Source organism: Lagopus muta, chromosome 11, assembly GCF_023343835.1.
Source record: "Lagopus muta isolate bLagMut1 chromosome 11, bLagMut1 primary, whole genome shotgun sequence".
Lineage (NCBI taxonomy): Eukaryota > Metazoa > Chordata > Aves > Galliformes > Phasianidae > Lagopus > Lagopus muta.
In genome coordinates, this window is record NC_064443.1 from 13942078 (window position 1) to 13961720 (window position 19643).

Genomic DNA, 19643 nt, shown 5'->3' on the forward strand with positions numbered 1-19643 from the left:
AGTTTTGTGGTTTTTTTTCCAACAGGCTCTATTAATTACAATTTAAACTGTACACACAATGATTGGCCATCTTCTTTCTTGGTTTTGTTTTTACAGTACCATGGCAACAACAGTGATAGACTTGCAATGTTTTTGTGTTCATATGGAAAATGTGAAACAGTATACATGTACACATCAATGCACTGTAAAAAGCAGCAGGTTACTTTAGTGGTCCAACAGTAACGGCAAACATTTTGGCTCAGCTAGGCAGTAATCCATTAAAATCTCAGACCAAAACTACAGCAGACTTACCACACAACTTGCAAATTTAAAAACACAACTTAGAAACTTGCAGGTTTCCCTTTTGCTGCTGTTCTCAGACTCAATTTTACAGCATATAACCAGCATGGGTAGGCTTCTACAACCAGGTTGTCCCACTGATTGCCTCTTTTTGCCTGTGTTTTTCCTTTGATACACCTTTTTTTTTTTCTTTTTTTTCAGCAAGTGCACTCCTTTTCTCTCAGTAAGGATGAACCAGTAAAATAAAAACTTAAATACGGAGCGAGAAGAAGAGAGTTTGTCTGAATTTGGCAAAATAAGAAGAGCCCACTGGTTTTGCCCGAGCAGAAGGAACACACTTGCTCCGAGGGAGGGCTCCCCACCGCATCGCCTTCCCGGGATCCCACTCCCTTCCCTTGCTCCAAAGCAGACACGCAATACCATGCACGTTCGGGTTGCTGTCCATATACATCTAGAAGATGAAGAGGGCTGCGGTGGCTGCCTTAATGAAATATCGTTAAGTGTTGCTGAGGCTAATGAGAGATCAACAGTCTACGTTAGTGTGTGACACAGGCATGGTGGTTACCAGTCTTTCTGCCTTTGCGCATCCTGTAGAGGGGGCCTGAAAGTATAAACTGTTCATGGAACAAACTAAAAATTCCTTATCGCAAATCACCTTGTGCTGTGTGGGTTTTTTTTTTTTTTGTTCTTTTTTTTTTTTTTTAATTATTATTTATTATTATTTATTATTATAAATATCCTTCATTGAAACAGTAGTCTCTTCAAACAGTTCTTGCAATTTTAGGAACATTTTGTCTCTTTCTTTTTAATTCCTTCAGCAGGAGCGCTCCATTCCTACTGAGATGAACAATTTTCTTCCTTCCCCACCCCCAAAACTTAAAAAATATTCTACATACAGTGTAGCAGTGAGTCACTAGAGAACAGTCTGGATCAAATTATTCCAACTTGGTCATAAAATCCTTTACCTATGTTATATTACTGGCTACCCCCATTTACTATATTGGGGAGGGGGGAAAGTAGCCCGATAAAGGAATTACTCTTAAGAAATCTACAAAGAATGTAGAAACAAAACTTTATAATCCTTTAGGACCAACATTTGGCAAGTAATTAAAAAAAAAAAAAAAAAAAAAAAAAGAATACATTGAAAAATACTTTCTTTAATATTATACATCAGGCACAACACTTTTTTTTAAAATGTTTTTTTTTTTCGTTATAAGATTTCATCTGCATAAAAGGTTTGTAGAACCAGCGGGTGCCTCCTCGCCTCGCGGAGCCTGGGTGGTTCCAGCTCCCGTGGCGTGGGGAAGGCGGCGGGGACCCCTCAGATGCTGAGGTCGGTGCTGCACTCCTTGTAGGGCCGCCTGCGCTGCTCGGTTGGGTGCCGGCGGCTCGCCTCCTGCTTCCAGCTGGCATCTTCCCTCTGCCTGTGGCCGGCCCGCTCTTCCCTGAGCCGCCGCTCGGGCGACCGCTCTCTCCTCCGGTCGGATGATTTGGCTCGCCTGTCCAGGGAGTTCTCCCTTCTCCTCTCCGGCGACCTCCTTGGCTCTGTGAGTCTCTCCAGTGAGCGCCGGCGCCGGCTGGGTGACCGCTCCCTGCGTCTCTCTGGGGAGAGGTCTCTCCTCCTCTCGTGCCGCTCCCGTCTCTCCAGGGTGTTGTCGGCGCTCCTCGTCCCTTCCCTGCGCTGCTTTTCGGGTGACCTCCTCTTCTGCCCGTTCACCGCCGCCCTCTCTGGCTGCCTCTCGCGTCTCCTCTCCGGTGACCGCTCCGTCCTCCTGCCTGGCACGGTGTCGTTGGCTTTACAAGTCCCGTTCCAAGTGTGGTGTTCGTTGGGATGTCTGCTAACCTCTCTGCTGCCTTTTAGGTCTCTAACGTAAGTCCGCCTGTCCCCATGTTGTGATGATTTGTGAAGGTCTGGTGGATAACTGGACTCCAATGATGGGTGCTGCCGTCGGTCGGATGGCGTGGGTTTCATTTCCGATACATTTTGTGAACCTGTGGCGGGACTGTTCCTGTCACTGCTGGGGTCTGAAAGAAAATAACAGCAAAGCGTTTGGTACCACGGCCTTCCGCAGCGCCGTGACACCACTTAGCACTCTTCAGACTTCATTAGTGACAAAAACAAACAAATGTTAAAGCAGTCAGCGAGGGCTAACCAAAGCTTTCGTTAATTTAACTGCGAACAACGGAGTTACAGGTTAGTACTGGTGCTGCTCTGTTCTATGCTGTGCTTTGGTCCAGGCCGATAGCATCGTTATGCTCTTCTTGACATGGGGCATTTTACATTTCCCCCATCCACTTATGCTACTTTCACTCCAGTGAGGATAAAAAAAAAAAGGTACTTTGGGTTGTTGGATTTTTTTGTGATAGTTTCCAATAAAGAGGGGCCTAAGGGCATAATTTTTTTTTTCTTTTATGGCTTTTGAAAGCCTTGCCTTCCTGTTGTGGAAGGCCTTGTTTCAAACAGCAGAAAAAAGTGCGGAAAACAGAATTGATCATTATGTTCTGACCTTGCAAAAGAACATTTTGAAGGTTGAGAATTAGACTGTAATCGTGCAATTTCCATTTTAAGACATTACTTAATCTTACTTAATTCTGCCACGTTATGAGAAGTCCTAGGGTAGATTTTGGTTTTGCCACAATGATTCAACAGATGATGACAGAAGGTATGGTTTTTTCGTATCAAAGCAATGGAAAGGTATTATAATATGTAGAATGGCTTTGATTAACACCTAATCTCCAGCTCATTATTTTCATGTAAAATCCAGCTGAGCTACCTCTGTAACCCAAACTGCAAAGCTGAATAAAACCCCAGAACTGAGCCCACAGCCCTGCCCTCCAGCTTAGCCTCAATCACTCACGTCATTTGGAACGATGTTTATGAATGATTCATTACAGACGTGGCAATCATTAAAGTAGCCATGCTGACTTAATGTGGGTGCTGCTTTTATTTGTTACTGTTTTTTTTTGTTTTTTTTTTTAAGCAATTTCTGTGGGGCAGCTCGGCCACTGCTGCTACACTTCCTTCAGCCCACGCTGACCTTGAGGTGGGCTGTCCCAATGGCAATGACTAAACCCTTTGCAGCCATGTATGGGGACAGATTTCTTTTTTTCTAATATTCTCCCTTTAGTATTCCCTCCCCCATGACAAACACTATGCATACTGCTTGCTCCTGCCACCACAGTGTTTCCCACCTGGTGACATCTCCATTCCTTAGCCTGGGAGGGTCGGTGTGGGCATGGACCATTATTTTGGTGATTTCCAAGTGAAACCCTTATTGCGACTCACGTGTGTGCATTTTTGCTCATTAGTTTTCCCAGGCAGGACCATACCTCTTTTCCATAGCTGTAAGCACGTGGCTTGCAGCAACCTGGCTATCACACATGGTACAAGCGAGGCTGAAAGGTGTTCAGTGGTGTACTTACAATTCAGGGGACGCAGGGTGCTCGGAATGAATTGCTGTACATATAGAATATAGCGAAGCGGAAAGCAATGTGAGGGAATTAGGCCACAGCACAAAAACACCTAATATTGATTTTAGCTACAAACCGTAGTTTGATTATGGCCCATAAGGTAGAAGCAAGACTCCCCGAGCTTGTCATTTCTCATACATGCAGCGATATTAGGAGGTATCATCGCTGAGGAAGGAAGAGCCCAGCACCAAGAAAAGTAAGAGAAAGAGAAAGAGAAAAGTAGAAAATTTAGATTCCCTATATTAAAGGTGAAAGAAAGAAAAATCTTCATATTTTATCTTAGAATAAAGAAAGTTTATTTTTCCAGTCAGATTGTCTAGGCTTCACCCAAATATAAGGCTGCAAAGACAGCGGTTGTTATTATTGTGACATAAAGAGACATCTAAGAGGTGATTCGATAACCCAGACAACGAGAGCATCCATTCTAAAAGACAGCTGGAACAGCGACACAGAATGTCATAGAAAAAACATTAACAATCAAACAACGACGAAAAATAAAGTCCACCAGAGACCACAACATTAAAAATAAGTACAAAACTCATTACAAAAATATACAGCCTCATAGAGAAGCACGTTCCAATCAAGTCAGAAAAATATTGGAACTTAACATTATTAGAGGAACCATTTGTGACTGCAGCGAACAGAACAAAGAGAGGAAGGAGTCCCAAATGTTACAAGGATATTCTTTACAGTAAGTAGTGCAGCCCCTGTATATTAAATCCTTGCATGGAGAATGAACGTTTAGTGGTTTAGCATTAGCCAAAAGAAAACTGGTGTTGGATTTTCATCCTCAGTGCAACAGACATACGCTTTGAGATGTGAAGCACTTAATTTACAGGGTATTGATGCAGTCTAGCATATGATACAGTACTGTACATCCAAAGGAGTATAGGAAAAGACAAAAGTAGAAAGAACATTACAGAATTTCAGTGCCATCATTGAACCTTCTGGTGTGCTATGTATATTACAGAAGTATAAACCCACAACTTCCCTTTTGTATTGTTAAATACTTCAATTGTTGGTTGGTCATACTCTGAATCTGTCATTTTAAGTTAAGTAGTGAACAGAGTGAGCAGAAACTCTCAAACCTTGTACAGTAAATGAAAAGAAAATCTAGTTCATAAATTGTGCAGAATGATTTTGGTTTTGATACTAGAACATGGAGCGAATGATAAACACATATCTTACTGACACAGAAAGAACCCAAATAAGGGGAGAAAAATGTAAAGGACATCCCTTCAATCATCAGTTTCCTTAGAAACCTCAAAGACCTTTGGTTGGGAGTAGCCCTCCATCGAGGGCACAATATATGACAATTATCTCAAATAAATAAGACATAATTGTAATATTAAATAGTGTGCTATGTTAAGCCACCCAGCAATCCAACCTCCAGGGGAAGAAAAGGAATTCTAATGCAATTCTTAGTGAGAAACAAGGGCTGAATGTTCCCCCACCACAGAGACGAGAGCACCTTTTCATAACTTCCACGCCTTTTCAGACCTTATGAATTAACAAGTTGAAACCAGCAGACTGTTTACAGGGGGAGAAAAGGGCTCAGGAGGCCAAATCAATATATTTTTTGCAGTAAAGCTTTTTTTTTTCTTTTCCTTTTTTCCTTAAATAACTTTATAAATATTTACATAAATATTAAGGGAAGGCAAAATCCCGTAAGCCATCTTGGCATTCGTGTCTATGAATACAGACAGGAACTAAGAGAAAATCCTAACCAAAAAATAAATAAATAATCACTGCTTCAGAATAACAACTCAGCATCCCAGTTTTTGCATTGATTAGAAGTAGAGACCTATTTGAACAACATTTCAGCCGCTGAGAAACAGTTTGGCACAGTTCAATGACATTCCTTGTTTGGCTGGACAAGACAATAAGGTTTTGTTTTGTTTTGTTTTCCTCTCTGATCACCAAAAAATACTGCTATGATGATCTTGCCTTACACTGCGCCCCAAGTCCATGGAAGCAAGCAAAGGATGAAATGTGTAGAAAATTCAGTACAAGCGAGGCAATTAACCATATGTTGCAAAGGTTGGTAAGACACTGGTGAGAAAGGAAAATAAAAAAGAATTCCTGCTTCAGATCTTGAGATAAATCATTCATGGAGTGATGCCAGGGAAGAAAGGAATGTTTTCATAGTTTGACCCACCATATTCTGGGACAGAGCCATCTCCACGTTTCAGAAACAGGCGGACCCTGCGGCCACCATTTTTAATCAGTTCGATGGCCCGAGCATGCTTCATGTTCTTGGTAGTTTCCCCGTTGATCTCTAGAATTTCATCACCAATCTGTCAAAGCAATAAAACAGAATAGCCTGAGATTAGAAAAAAGCCCTGAAGAGGGACCCCACCAGCACAGTGCACAGAAGACAATGGACACAGCAAACGGATAGGACAAAATATGCACCAGTTAGCACTACATATGCCTGACTCCTTCCAGTGACATCTACTGCTATGGCTGTGAGTCCATTGAAAACAGCACAGGGGATCTGGGAGACATGAAGAAGACAGGGACAGCCTGAGGTGTCAAATTATTTCACTGCCGTTCTGCAAAAACACCCTGCATTGTTGTATTGCTTAGTAACTAGGCCTATGCTAGAACTGTTCTTATCTTCTTGACTATTTCCAAGGTTTTGGTCAAACTGCTCACTTGTTTTATAACCTGCTTTAACAAAGATGTTCAAGTAGTTTTTTCAGGTTCGTTTCTCACTTGGATATAAATACCTGCTATGAACGAGCAAATCTCCTCTTATATATATAAGCATTTATCAAGATAGAACAACAAGGCTTGGAAGAATTTGTCAAAGCATTGGCTTCCACAGGGCGCAGTGATACTTTATTTTCATCAGCAAAATTTTTGGACTTATAAATCTAGCTTTAGCAAAAGGATTTTGAAAATGCCCTTCATGTAATTTGTCTGGAGGAGACAGACATACTTTGAAGTTACGACACGTTCGCTATTAGAGGAGCAAGGAATACATAAAACTTGGTAATTTCCTTTCTGTAGGCATTTTGTAACTATGACTTTATGTAACTATGACTATATAAACTATAATGTTTATAATCTAGACGATATGCAAAGAAACAGATAATACTAATTAAAACTATACCATACTCTTTCAATCCAACAGTCAATAAATATGAATGGTCCTTCACTGCTCTATCCCCAATAGAGACGAGGATCAGGCAGGACGGCCTAATTCTCTACACATCTCCAGCTTTAAAGAAGTCACAAAATCAAAGTAAAAGATTGGGACTTATATTTTCACTGCTTCCCATGCCTTTGTTAGCTTTCAAGGTCTGTTTAAGTATTAGAATTTGGAAATATGGGTTGCAACAAGGACGGGGTGAAAGTTTTCCAATGTGTACACGCTTTTGGAGATTATATATACAATCTCTAAATACTCTTTATATAGAGAGTGCCAGAAGACAGTGACAGCAGTAAGTAGAAACTACCGCTCCTTTCAGTTGACATTTAATTTTCCCATTAGCTAGCACAGCAGAAGATGTGTCTGTAGGGGAGAGGCAGGCAAGTCAGCTCGCTGCAGCGTGCTTTTAAAATCTGTTTGTGCATACCCTCATCTTCCCACATCTCTCAGCTGGCCCATCCTCAGCTAGCCGCAGCACATACAGATCCATATTATACTCCCGGCCGCCTCGCAGGCTGAAGCCAAACCCTTTGGCTCCTCTTTCCAGCTCAACAGTGTAAAAATCTTGGTCCTGCTGGAGAGAAGACGACACATGTGCAATTGAACAGAAAGTTAAATGCGTCTCTAGTTCTCATTTTGAAATTATTCAGCCAATGAATGTTATTATTTCTGTTACTCATCGTTGAAATCAGTTGAGCTTTCACACACACATGAGGATTTCCTTTGTAAAGGGCCGTGAAGACAACCCTCCTCCCAGAGCCAGGCTCTAATTAGCTGGTAACTGGGATGAGTCTACACCACAGTGCTGTCTTCTCTGTTTTGTTACCACCTCTCCTATTCTTTTGTTAGATCAGAAGTAAATGCATTGTTTTTCTGTATAGCACAATGCTGTTGGCATAGGGATGTTCTGAAGTCCCTGATGGAAGAGGTTACTTCTGGGATGGCCAGTGGCAAGGAAAGATAACAGTAGAATAATCTTTTTAATAAGGCACAGTCTGCAAAACCTGGAGCACTTCAGGAACAGCTCCTTATTAAGTTTTGCTCTTCTTTGTTCCCTGATTTTATCATTTGCACACAGAGTGCTTTGTGGAGAGCCCCCTTAAAACATACACTTCCATAAACAAACACATCAATCACTACTGCCATAAAAACGTTTAACTTTTTCTTAAAGTCTGAGTGAGAATGTTTTGGAAACGTTTGCCAGCTGAAACAAAAGCAACACCTATTAAGAAACTAATCAACAAATCCCTCTTTCTCCAGCAAGCAGACTGAGAGAGAACAGCCTCCTAGTATGGATTTTCAAGGGAAACATTTGAGCACAGCCCTTAAGCAGACTGGAAGCAATAGTCTGTGGTAAACAAAGCAATTAGAAAAGCGTTCCTTACCTGTGCTGCTTGGGGTGGTTTGAAATCAAACTGGGATTCCTGCTTTGGTTTTGTGTTGTTCCTGCTGCAGTGCATGAGAGAAAGAGGGAGAGAGGAAAAAGACAGCTCATGGGGTGTGAAGATGATCAAGGAGTAACCAAACAGAGAGCAGGGCATCACGCTCTCCTCAAGGAAAACAATCTGACCTGGTCTCCTGTGGTATTTGCTGAGGAGTATGTGTGGTTGTAATTGTAGCAATTTTTTCTGCATTGGTCAATAAAGTAGCATTGGAGGATTCTGCAAAACAAATTTTTTTTTCATTATGGAGGAACACCATCGGTTGCTCATTGAAAAGAAGTTTTGCAAAGTCATTTCACTGGAAAGCATCAGTATGTTGGCTTTAAAGAACTTGGAACCAGCTTAAATTTCTTAAATCTCAACATTAGCAGGATAAAGACTACGATATGTCATAGGAATTACGTATATGAAACTGTACAGCACCTCAATTGCAGGGAAATACTGGCCTTTGTTTGTGCTGTATCTCTTATAGAATCATAGAATGCTTTAGGTTGGAAAAGATTTTAAAGCCCACCTAGATCTGACCCCCTTCATGTGGGCAGGGACACCTTCCACTAGATCAGGATGCCCACAGCTCTATCCTCATGGGTCTGCCTTTTCTGGTATCTGTTATCAGATGTACAAAACCACTTTCTAATCTTTTTCTTCTCTGTGAGAAAAAAAACTTCTAAGCGCTCCTAACCAGCTAAGAAACATTGTCACATCACTGCTGTTGTTGCAGCCTATGCTCTTGACAATGTCAAGGCTTTAGTGAAAACATCACACTGAGCTCCATCACTGAATCACTTCACTTGAAAAGAATGAGTGTACCAGAAGCTACCACAGCCACCCACTGCAGATAGCGTTAAGCAGAGTAAAATATTTCTACATATTTTTATATCATATATATAGTATATTTATATAATAAATAATGTATATAATATTTTTTTTTCCCACCAACGAAGCTTTTTCAGTAAACAAATGCATCACTATTATCATCAATCTAAAGGGAATCCACTCAATTGGAAGAAAAAAAAAGGCAATCTGGATTGGAGATCTCTCTGATTGTCAGACATACTCAGAACAAAGGCTGAATTGTGTAGGAAGGATTGAAGAAAGTTTTGTCTTTATATAATGACATGCACTCCGATCATTAAAGTCTCCAAATATGGAAGGTTGGCTGGATTAATTTTATAGTAGCAATAACTATTCCATGTATTATAAGCTTATCAGTACTTCCTCCACCACCAACTGCAATCTTCGGTAAGATTGAGATATGGCTTTTATCTAACACCTCACAAGGTGATATCAAATATGACTAAAGCCCCAAATTACTGAAATATGTCTTTGTAATACAACACACTGCTGCCTGAGCACTCAAAGCTGCACGCAGGGACGCAGAACTGCCTGCATCAGACACATCAACTGCTGTGGGCACAGTTTACAAAACGGCTCACCAAGAGAACACAGAGAAGGGGATTAACCTCAGAACTCAATCTACATTGCAGTGAAGGACTCTCAGCCCAACATCAGTTTGCACAAGAGCTGTATTTCTCCACACAAAGCTAGGGGTACTTCTGAGAGGATTCCTCACTCTTGCTTCACAGAACAAGGAAGGAAGTTGATGCAGAAGGGACCACCTAGCTGTCCCTGCCTGGTAAAATGGTTCTCTTGCTATTTTGGACCTTTATCATAGGCTTCAAAAAAAAAAAGAAAAAAAAAAGCATAAACTTAGAACTCTCTCTAAAATGAAGGTCATGCAAATGCCATTAGTCAAAGATCTGGAATACACGCATATCAAACTCAATGCACATTCCATAAAATGTAACGATCCTGAACTGAAATTAGTACTGACAGTTTCAAACTTTCAATTGTTCTGGTGTGCCTGCAGGTGAGCAAATCCTAAAAACACCCTCCTGGTCACACAGGAGTTTGAATTCAGAGGAAGAGTCCATGGTCCATACATAACCATTCAAGAGCCGAATGACCTCGGACAATGATGGGCTTTGGGACTGGGAAACCACTGTCAGTAGAAACATCCAACACATTGGGCATGGCATTCCCAGTCAGACTCACAACTCCTCTGCTGAACAGTTCTGCATAAAGGACATCCACCCCCACCACGTGCCTAAACACACTGTGTCTAGCAGAGGGGACAACTGATTGCAAAACAGTGGTCAGTATTTTTGAAGAGCAGAATCTAAGCTGAATGCAGAATCACTGGCTAAAAAGATGTATTTTGTTTCTTTAATGAATTTCTCCAGTTCCAGTGCCTCCTATAAAAGAGCCACAGCAGACAACAGCAACAAAAACCAGGAGGAAATAGCTGGCTCTCCAATATAAAATTACAATATCTTCTGTTCTGCCCTTGTTTGCCTCATAAGCTCTTGGCATCCAATAATTCACTTCACTGACTATGAGAAAAACCCCCATTATTAAACAGAGTCCAGATAGAATAAGAATTTGCAGAAATGGGAATTTTCTTTGCCTAACTCAAGGAAAAGTGGTGGTTATGGGTGTACTTGGTCCTGGGAACCTATTTTATTTCATGGATTTACTTCAGTCATGGAGAAACCTAGAAGAGCTGAAGGTTTTTTCCACAGCCAGTTCATGTCAAGAGAAACTCAGGAAAAGGAAAAGAGGAAAAAAAAGAACCGTTCAAACAGATGGGTTCAATGAGAGTACAGCTCCTTTGCCTGCAGCAGTGTGCCCAAGCCAATGTGCCCAAGCCCTTAGCATACAGAGTCCTAACATCTTCCAGAACAGAGCTGGCCTGCATTCAGTGGCTCAGAGAGCAAGAGGCTCTGCGTGGCTTGTGTGAGAAGTCCCCATGTCCCTATTAAACTCTTGGATTCTACAAAATAATTCCATGTATTTTGCAAAGTTTCCCTGTTGCTCAAATCTGTCTCCAACACCAGAAGGTCCTGAAACACACTTAAGTGCATTGTATTCACTCAGAACAAAACCTCTGGAATCCTCCACAAATATTTGGAGATGAGATGAAGATGGGCTTCAAAGAAAAAAGCAACATTCCTACTCATTACTAGCTGACTAAGAAGACCAAGTTGAGCAACACCACATCTTTGGTACAGATGTATCTTCACACCAATTGTACTGTGCCTGTTTTTGGCCCACCCTATCCCATGAGGCAGCTTTTGTGCATCATTTTTGCTAGTGTTTTAGATGCAGGTTCAGGACACATGCCAGCCACCATGCAAAATTGAAACAGAACACAAATACAGGAAAACCTATCTCTATCATAATTACAACAGCACATTCCAAATCCTACACATTTCAATGATCTCCTTGCCCTGTTCTGCCCTAGAACACCCAGCCACCAATTTAAGATTGGCATTTTTTAGCTAATTAACCCCTTGCATCATGCTAAACCACTGCAATATCATTGCAAATACACTCCATTACAGTGAGTTGGTGCAAGACTAATATGCAGCAAAAACTTTTGGTGGTTTTAATGATGTTAGAAGAGATTAGCAATGTGAGTTTATTTTGAGTCTTGTGATGAGTTTTAGTTCCACCCTTATTTGAGAAGCACAGCTTTCAATTTACTTTCATCTTTCCCCAATGAAGTACACTACCAGAATGTTTAGATTTGCCAGAAAGCACCCCAAAGTCAGAAGGCAACAAAAAGAAAACAGCATTGAGACTGATTCCTTAAATTTCATGGGTTTTGAGCAAACCTCTCACCATGTTTCCAAGTGTTTGTCCTCACTGGCTTCCGGAAATTAAAAGCAGACAGAGCTGGCAATCTGACTTTGGATTTCCAGAGCACAGCAAACAAAAAGGCTCAAAGCCTGCTTTGCTGAGAGAGAGAAGAGTTGGCTTCTTCTCTAAATTATAGCTCTCCTTCTCTAGGAATGCCTGATGTCAGTCAAGCTGCAGAGGTCTCTTCGAACATAAGCAATTTAGGAAGGTATTCTGTACACTCATTTGCATGAACAAGGCTGGCTGAGTGCTCACACCAGGATGCTGTGTTCCTCTTAAAAAATCCAAACGGGTCATAAATTGTTCATTTCAAAAATTCAATTTCCTTGACTTTGATCAGATATCAAAATAAAGGTAATGAGCAATTCTTTCCCTGGTTTACTTTCCCAAACTGGCACACAAAGGACAGCTCAGCCTTTAGCCTGATTCACAGCCATTTTGTTATTCATGAATACTCATTTAACTGGAAGTAGAAAAGGATCACATACTATTTGACCTGGTAGCTGCTAGACAGTTGGAGAATAAAGCCTTCATGCAAAACAGATCGTACTAAATAGAAATGATTTATAAGGAGATCACTTCTGGTCCTGGCCAGCTTTTGCCCTATAACTAAACACAGCACCATCATTTTGTATGGGGTAACTAAATCCATGTTTCAGATTACTACAGGAAATCATATCATTTAACTTCTTCATTCTGCACTACAGACACTGGTTCAGTTCACAGCTTCCCTCTGCTTCCTTGGAAGCATTAAGTGCAGTAGTGCTGGTCCACATACAGAGTAACAGCAAAATGTTTCCTGTCAGGCTGCAGAATGAAAAGGTCTCTTTCCAGTAGTTTTCATTGTGAGGGGGACATCTTCACTTCACTTACAGCTTTACAGCCTTTCTTTCAAACCTAATTGCACTTTTCCTTCGTTTAACTGAATGCAAGGAATGTACTGTACAGAAATGCTCATTATTTCTGTGTCTGAGGCAGCAAATCCTATATCCACAGACTCAGCTTAAACAAAAAAGAGCAGTGTGAAAGAGTCTCTAACTGAGTTCTCCCTGTGAGCCTATCCATTGCAGAGCAGGACAAAGAACAAACAAAATTCTTGCCATTCTAGCTATGCTAAATATCTGCTGTATCTATACCTATGTCTGCTCCATTCCTATTTGCATCACAGCTAGCGATTCATTTCATGAAAATGATACATAACACAGATCTTTACTTTTACTGAACAGCTCAAAGCAGAAATTAGCACCAAGTGTCAGCACGTTATCAGGGATCCTGCATATTCCCTCTCATCAGAAGCAATGAGATCCTTCCTGTCCAGGGCAACTCCTTATCAGCTGCAAAGCATCTCCAGAGCCTCTGCCATTAATAAAGGCATTTCCACATGCACTGAGATTCACTTCAAAGAGCGACTTACGCAGAATAAAAACAAATCTTCTTTTCAAACAGCTTAAAACATGACAAAGTGTTTATCCCTTTCTGTGATCTCTTTAGAGACTGTGGAAAGCTTCAGGGATCCCACATACTGAGCTACTGAGCGTGCAGCGGTTCTCAAATATTCTAAAGCTGTGCCATTAACCTAAGAATCAAACCAGAGAGTACCAAGATACGCATCAAATTTAGAGATCGTTTGAAGGAGATACTTGGAGAAACACAATAGAAGGGAATATAATGATTTTTTAAATAGGGAATCACTTCAGCCCTGTTGAGAAAACAGCACTCCTACAGAAAAAAAATAAGCTATGGAACACTCACAACCCCTGGGCTCCAATTCCCCAAGCGGGAGACGAAATCTTTACGATTCTGCAGCTCTGACAGATGAGAAAAGCCCAGGAACAAAGCAACAAAAGGGTCAGAAAAGACAGCAGGGAACAGATACTTTACCATCTCCTGGAATGATGCGCAGAGTAACGGTGTTTCCCGCTTCCTTAATGAGGTTGACGATGTCTGAATGCGACTTGTTGGTGATGGAGCACCCATTGACGGCCAAGATGCGATCGCCTACTTTCAGCTTGCCACAGCGGTCTGCGGGACTCCCTTCAATTATCCGACCTATTTTGTGAGGCATGGCCACACATGCATTTCCCGCTTTTGTATTGGTTTGGGGGTTGTTTGTTTTTTGTTTGTTTTTGGTTTGGTTTGGTTTTAATTGTTTACATACGTGGGAATATGGTGAAGGGGAAAAGGAGAAAAAGGGTTGAAAAGGGAAAGAGAAGGTTAAGGGTTAATTAATTAATGCATCAAGCAAAAGTTATTATAGGATAGCTTTGCTGCCATTGTTCAAAACATTGGCAATCAACTAGTATGAGTGCACAATACTTCTTTTACAAAAAGGTGTCTGTTAATCCCTCCAATCTCCCTCCCCTTTGATTTCTGTGAGCTTTTAGGGACTACAACTGCATTTAGCAGCCCCAGAACAACCCAAATCCTGATTTTATTTTTGTATCAAAAAATTGAAACTGTGCGCTGAAAACAAAACCTTCCTCCTCCAAGATTACATCGGTGTCAGCCTCTCGAGTCTCTCTCTAAATCAACTGCTGTTCAAGCTTCTGCCAATGTTTTGTTCTTTCTCCATTTAGAAAGATTAAATCCTTCTAGCCCTGGGAGGGAGTGTGGCTCCCTTTCCACCATGAAGCCTCAATCTATCAGCACTGGATGGGGAAGCAACACAGAACAGTTTTCTTCCGTTGCAACAAAGGTACTACCAGGGAAGGCACAGGACCACTACAGATGGGCCAAGACCGACAAAGGTAACCCATTTGGTGCAGGCATCCCCCTCAGTCCCTGTTAACTCTTCCCCTTCTACAATCCAAGAAGGCATAGGGATGGGAATAAGGGCATTCTGATGTAAACACCTCTAAAACCACAGGCAGAACCACGGAGATGTCTGATACACAGAACAAGAGCACTTTGAGATGAATGTGTTTTGAAAACAAAACTCCCCTCCTCTTCCACACAACTGCTTGGCCCCAGAGACACAGTCTTCCCCAAAATCAGATTTGGGACACAGGAGATACAAAACATAATTCAGATAAACCCACTGAGCTTCCACCTGGCTTCCCTGTATGGGCATAAAACCCTTCGGCTTGCAGTGCATGGTGAGAAGGATGAGGTAAACAGAGTGAGCATCCAATGCTTCACATATACACGTGGAAGTGTTGGTTCCTGCTTTTTTTTCATACCATGGACTCAGGAGATGATGGGAGATTTTCGTCCTTTACTTTTTTAGAATTATGTTTCTGGCTAAGAAACATTAGAAAATGAGATAAACTACACCCAGAATAGCAGGGAAAAAAATGGAAGGCAAATAGAGATACCAAACTCATTGCTACACAATACATTCACCCTCATTTGCACTTTCTCATCTGTGTTGTTATCTTTGATTAGTAGTTTTAGAGATAAACACTGCTGCATGCATGAAATACCAGAAATACCATGAAGAAGAAAAGGAACATGGAGTGAGAGAGAACAAGGTTGGAAAAGTGTGATGAAAACTAGCAGAAAGCATTAATGTTAGTTGCAAATGGCTGGGGGACTTCCTGTTATTGTTGTTTTATTGTTATGTTAGAAAGTTTCCCCTTCTGGTAATATAAAACCCCATTCAGTTTAAAGGCTCTGTTAAAGGCACCTGAAATGAGTTCCTGAAGTAAGGAATGAGTTTCTATTCAACCCAGCCTCATGGACATTGATGGCCCAGCCCACACCAAAGTGACCAAGGTGAGTTTTAGAACCAGTTTGGCCCATCTCTACATACTACTTGTGAAAGGAAAAACTACAAAGCAAGTACAGAGCAAGCACCACACAGGAGAGGGAACACATCTCATGCAGAGTATTGGGAAAAAGCTGAATATGCTTGAAAAAATTAAAGGAAAAACAGTCACAGATCAACAGATCTCCATGAGGAGTCCCTGCACAGAAAACTTCCAGTTAGAGAGTATCTTGGGCTAAAGCAAACATAACTCTTTACAGCCTCACATTAAGGTTTCTCTGCAGAAAATAGAGCATAGTTTTCATACAGCAAGAGTTACTACTGCATGTTTGCAAATGCTTTGAGAAGTTAAAAGCTTTCTCTCTGTTTTAGACTGAGTTCAGTTTAATGAATATTGCATTGCAATGCTGTGTTCAGGCACCAAAATATCCACTCTGGAAGAGCAGTTTCCAGCAATGAGGACAGCATAAAGGCAGCCTAGCACCTAAGAACTGACAGAGCTCACTAGATGAGGGTCTACAATGGACATTTCACTCTTGCAACCTCTGCTGCTCTGATTGCCCAGATCCTGCATGCCCCAAGAACATTCAAGCTTTAGAGGGAGACTGCAGTGTATTTTTGTCTACAAAACACAGCCCTGCTCTGTGATACAGTGGGAATATGGCCAAGAGCACTTGTTCTGATCTTCAATTCCCCCTCCATCCACAACACACATCACAGACCAACAGGGGGAGAACAGTTTTTTCCCCTATGAAATCAAAGTGGATGCTGCCTCTTGAAAACCACGGGAAGGAAAGTAAGGAGCATTTCAGGATGGTTTCCCCCTTGCAGTGACGTTTCTGCTTTAAAGGAGGCTGACCTGTGCACACCTGCAAAGCCAGCTTATTCGTGCTTTGCAATATATAACTCATTCGTTGGGCAAACAGAATCACACCTCTCTTGCACCAACACCTGACGACAAGCAAAGAATCATGTCATAGAATCACAGAATGGCTTAGGTTGAAAGGGACCTTAAAGATCATCTAGTTCAAATCTTTACCCTGGGCTGTTTGCCCCCTACTAGTTCAGGCTGCCCTTGGCCCCATCCATGGCCTTGAACACCCCTGGTGATGGGGCACAGCTCTGGGCAGTTGTGCCAGGGCCTCATCTCCCTCTGAATAAAGAATTTCTTCCTAACATGTAACCTCAATTTTCCCTCTTTTAGTTTAAAGCCATTCCTCCTTGTCCTATCACTATCAGACCGTGTAAAAAATTGTCCCCCTCCTGCTTGTAAGCTCCTTTGAAGAACTGCAAGGCCACAATAACATCTCCCTGGAGCCTTCTCCAAGCTAAATAAGTCCATCTCCCTGAACCTGTCTTCACAGAAGAGATGCTCCAGCCCTCTGATCACCTTTGTGGCCCTCCTCTGGATCTGCTCCAACAGCCCCACATCCTGGTTGTACTAGGGGCCCAAGGTCTGGACACAGTACTCCAGATGGGGCTCAGGAGGGCAGAGCAGAGGTGGACAACCACCTCCCTTGCCCTCTGCCACCCCTCTGTTGATGCAGTCCAGGGTACTGCTGGCCTTCTGGTCTGCAATTACACACTGCTGGCTCACATGCGGCTTTTTATCTGTGAGGACCCCCAAGTACATCTCTGCAGGGCTGCTCTAAATGAGTTCTTCTCCCAGTCTAGTCCTACCTGGAATGGCCTTGACTCAAGGGCAATACCTTGCTCTTGGCCTTGTTAAACCTCACTAGTGCCTGTTTGACAAGTGCCTGTCTAGAAGAAGAGAGTGGTCAGAACAAAACACAGCCACCCCTGCAAGGGCAGAATGCCATGTGTGATGCTGCATGAGCACAGTATCTCCTGACTTTGAAGAAATGGGTTTGGGAGGAGGAGACAAAGTGGAATGGGTAAGAAAAAATCATGTTTTCTTCTTAAAAAAAATAAAAAATAATAAAAAAATCTCAATTTTATTTCTCACTAGCAAGGACTATTAATTAAAACTTCTCAGCTATCACCATGCTCATTCTGTAATGAGGATCAGAATAATCCCTGATTGCCAAAAAGAAGTTAATCAGTTGAGGCATTACTGCTTTTAGTGATGGCTTAATTCCACCATCCTTCCACTTGCTCCCTTTCTGCATCAGGAAACAGCACCTTTGAGGGGATCCCTGTCTGCTCTTCCAAGAGCGAACCCCAGGAAGGGGTCCAGCCCGCATGGGGAATGGCCACGGGTGGCATTTCTCATTCTGCTTTACGTGACTCAGTGCTGAACAAAACCCAGGAGACAAACACCTACTAAGTCTCAGCCTCTAATTAAACTATTAATTACACAGATTAGGGCAAGCTCGTGACTTTCAATTAAACATCCTCACTTGCCTCCTTGAGCTGCAGCACTACAACCCGCGTCTCGCTCGAGGCGCGGTGCCAAACCCCAAGACTTACCGAACGTCGTCCCCGCCTCCGGCCTGCTCACCGACGACACGATGACGAAACCGAAGCCCTCGTTCTCACCGCGGCGGATTTCCACGTCGTAGGGCTGGACCACGGCGCTCACCACGCCGCTGCCGCCTCCGCCGCCGCTGCCGATGCCGCTGGTGCTGCCGCTGCCCGAGCTGACGGTGTTGAGGGAGTTCTGGCTGCCCTGCGGCGTTCGCTTCTCCTCTGTCAGCGAGGCCGGTTGGTTGCTGCTGTGGTGGGAAGAGGCTGGGGATGGGACTTCGTTTTCTGCCTTGGGGACTGGGGAAGGAAAAAAAACAAGAGTGGCTGAGCAAGCTGTGCTGCTCAGTGCTTGTCTGCTGAGAGAAGGAATTAAAAAAGGACAATACCTGCTTCAATCGACCAATCACAGCCAGAACAAACAGGGGTTCTGTCCATCTCCTTTCCCTAGCACTAGCTCTGTTCAGTGGCAGCACCGACCACATACTCTCCTGTGTATGGCCATGCAGCCAAAGCCTTCCACTGCCATAACCAGATCAATTCAGTGCACGCATGGATGCTCTGTGCCATTTCAGCTTGGATTACATTAAGTCAAAGCTGTCCCTATAGAAACCATATCCCCACTCCAGTTACATATTATTATAACAAATTATAGAATCATAGAACGATTAAAGTTGGAAAGACCACTAAGATGAACCTGTCCAACTGTCAACACATGCATGACCATTCTAGATCATGTTCTTCTGCACCACATCTACCCTTTACCTGAACACCTCCAGGGATGGTGTCTCCACTCCCTCCCTGGACAGCCTGTTTCAGTGTATTACCACTCTTTCTGAGAAGAATTTTTTCCTAATATCCAACCTGAACCTCTCCTGGCACAACACATGGCCATTCCCTCTCGTCCTATCACCGTTAGCTGGAAGAAGATACTGACCCCCACCCCATCACAATCTCCTTTCACGCAGCTGTAGAGAGCAATAACGTCTCCCCTGAGCTTCTTCTTCTCCAAACTGAACCATCTCAGTTCCCTCAGACACTCCCCATAAGACTTGTGCTCCAGACCCTTTACCAGTGCTGTAGCCTTTCTATGTGCACAAGCCATGGGGATACAGAGTCAGAACAAACATGTGTCACTCAACACCTGTCTTTTTTTTTTTTTAGCTGGATAGCACTGACTGTTTTTAATTAACATGATCTTGATACAAATAACTACCACACTATAACAAAATAATTTGTGAACTAAGCTTTTTTGGATGGAAGAACAAGCAATTTTCATCTGTATAGTCTGGCACAGTTGGGGGGAACCTTTAAACATTATTAACATTAACATTAATATTAAACAAGTATTTAACAGCAAGTGAAGTTGGTTTAAAATCTAATCAGCTACCACAAGGCTTGAAGAAATCTCAAAAAATCTCTTAGTCCATACTGCTGAAGCCTGGGCCAGCTATACTTACTG

At 42.4% G+C, this 19643-nt stretch overlaps 1 protein-coding gene across 26 annotated transcripts in view; it reads right to left on the bottom strand.

The window, feature by feature from the left end:
• Window positions 1-935: 935 nt before the first annotated feature.
• Window positions 936-19643, bottom strand: part of MAGI1 (membrane associated guanylate kinase, WW and PDZ domain containing 1) — a 290260-nt gene continuing 271552 nt past the window's right edge. For 13 of the 26 annotated variants that reach the window (XM_048957507.1, XM_048957493.1, XM_048957506.1 and 10 more), the window contains 7 exons: window positions 18188-18481; window positions 13933-14136; window positions 8478-8568; window positions 8293-8356; window positions 7335-7481; window positions 5909-6047; window positions 936-2304 (listed from right to left, as the gene is read on the bottom strand). In XM_048957507.1, the coding sequence (XP_048813464.1) occupies window positions 1601-2304; window positions 5909-6047; window positions 7335-7481; window positions 8293-8356; window positions 8478-8568; window positions 13933-14136; window positions 18188-18481 (1643 nt within the window). In that variant the 3' untranslated portion in view covers window positions 936-1600. The other 13 variants (XM_048957515.1, XM_048957517.1, XM_048957516.1 and 10 more) reach the window with 8 other exon arrangements.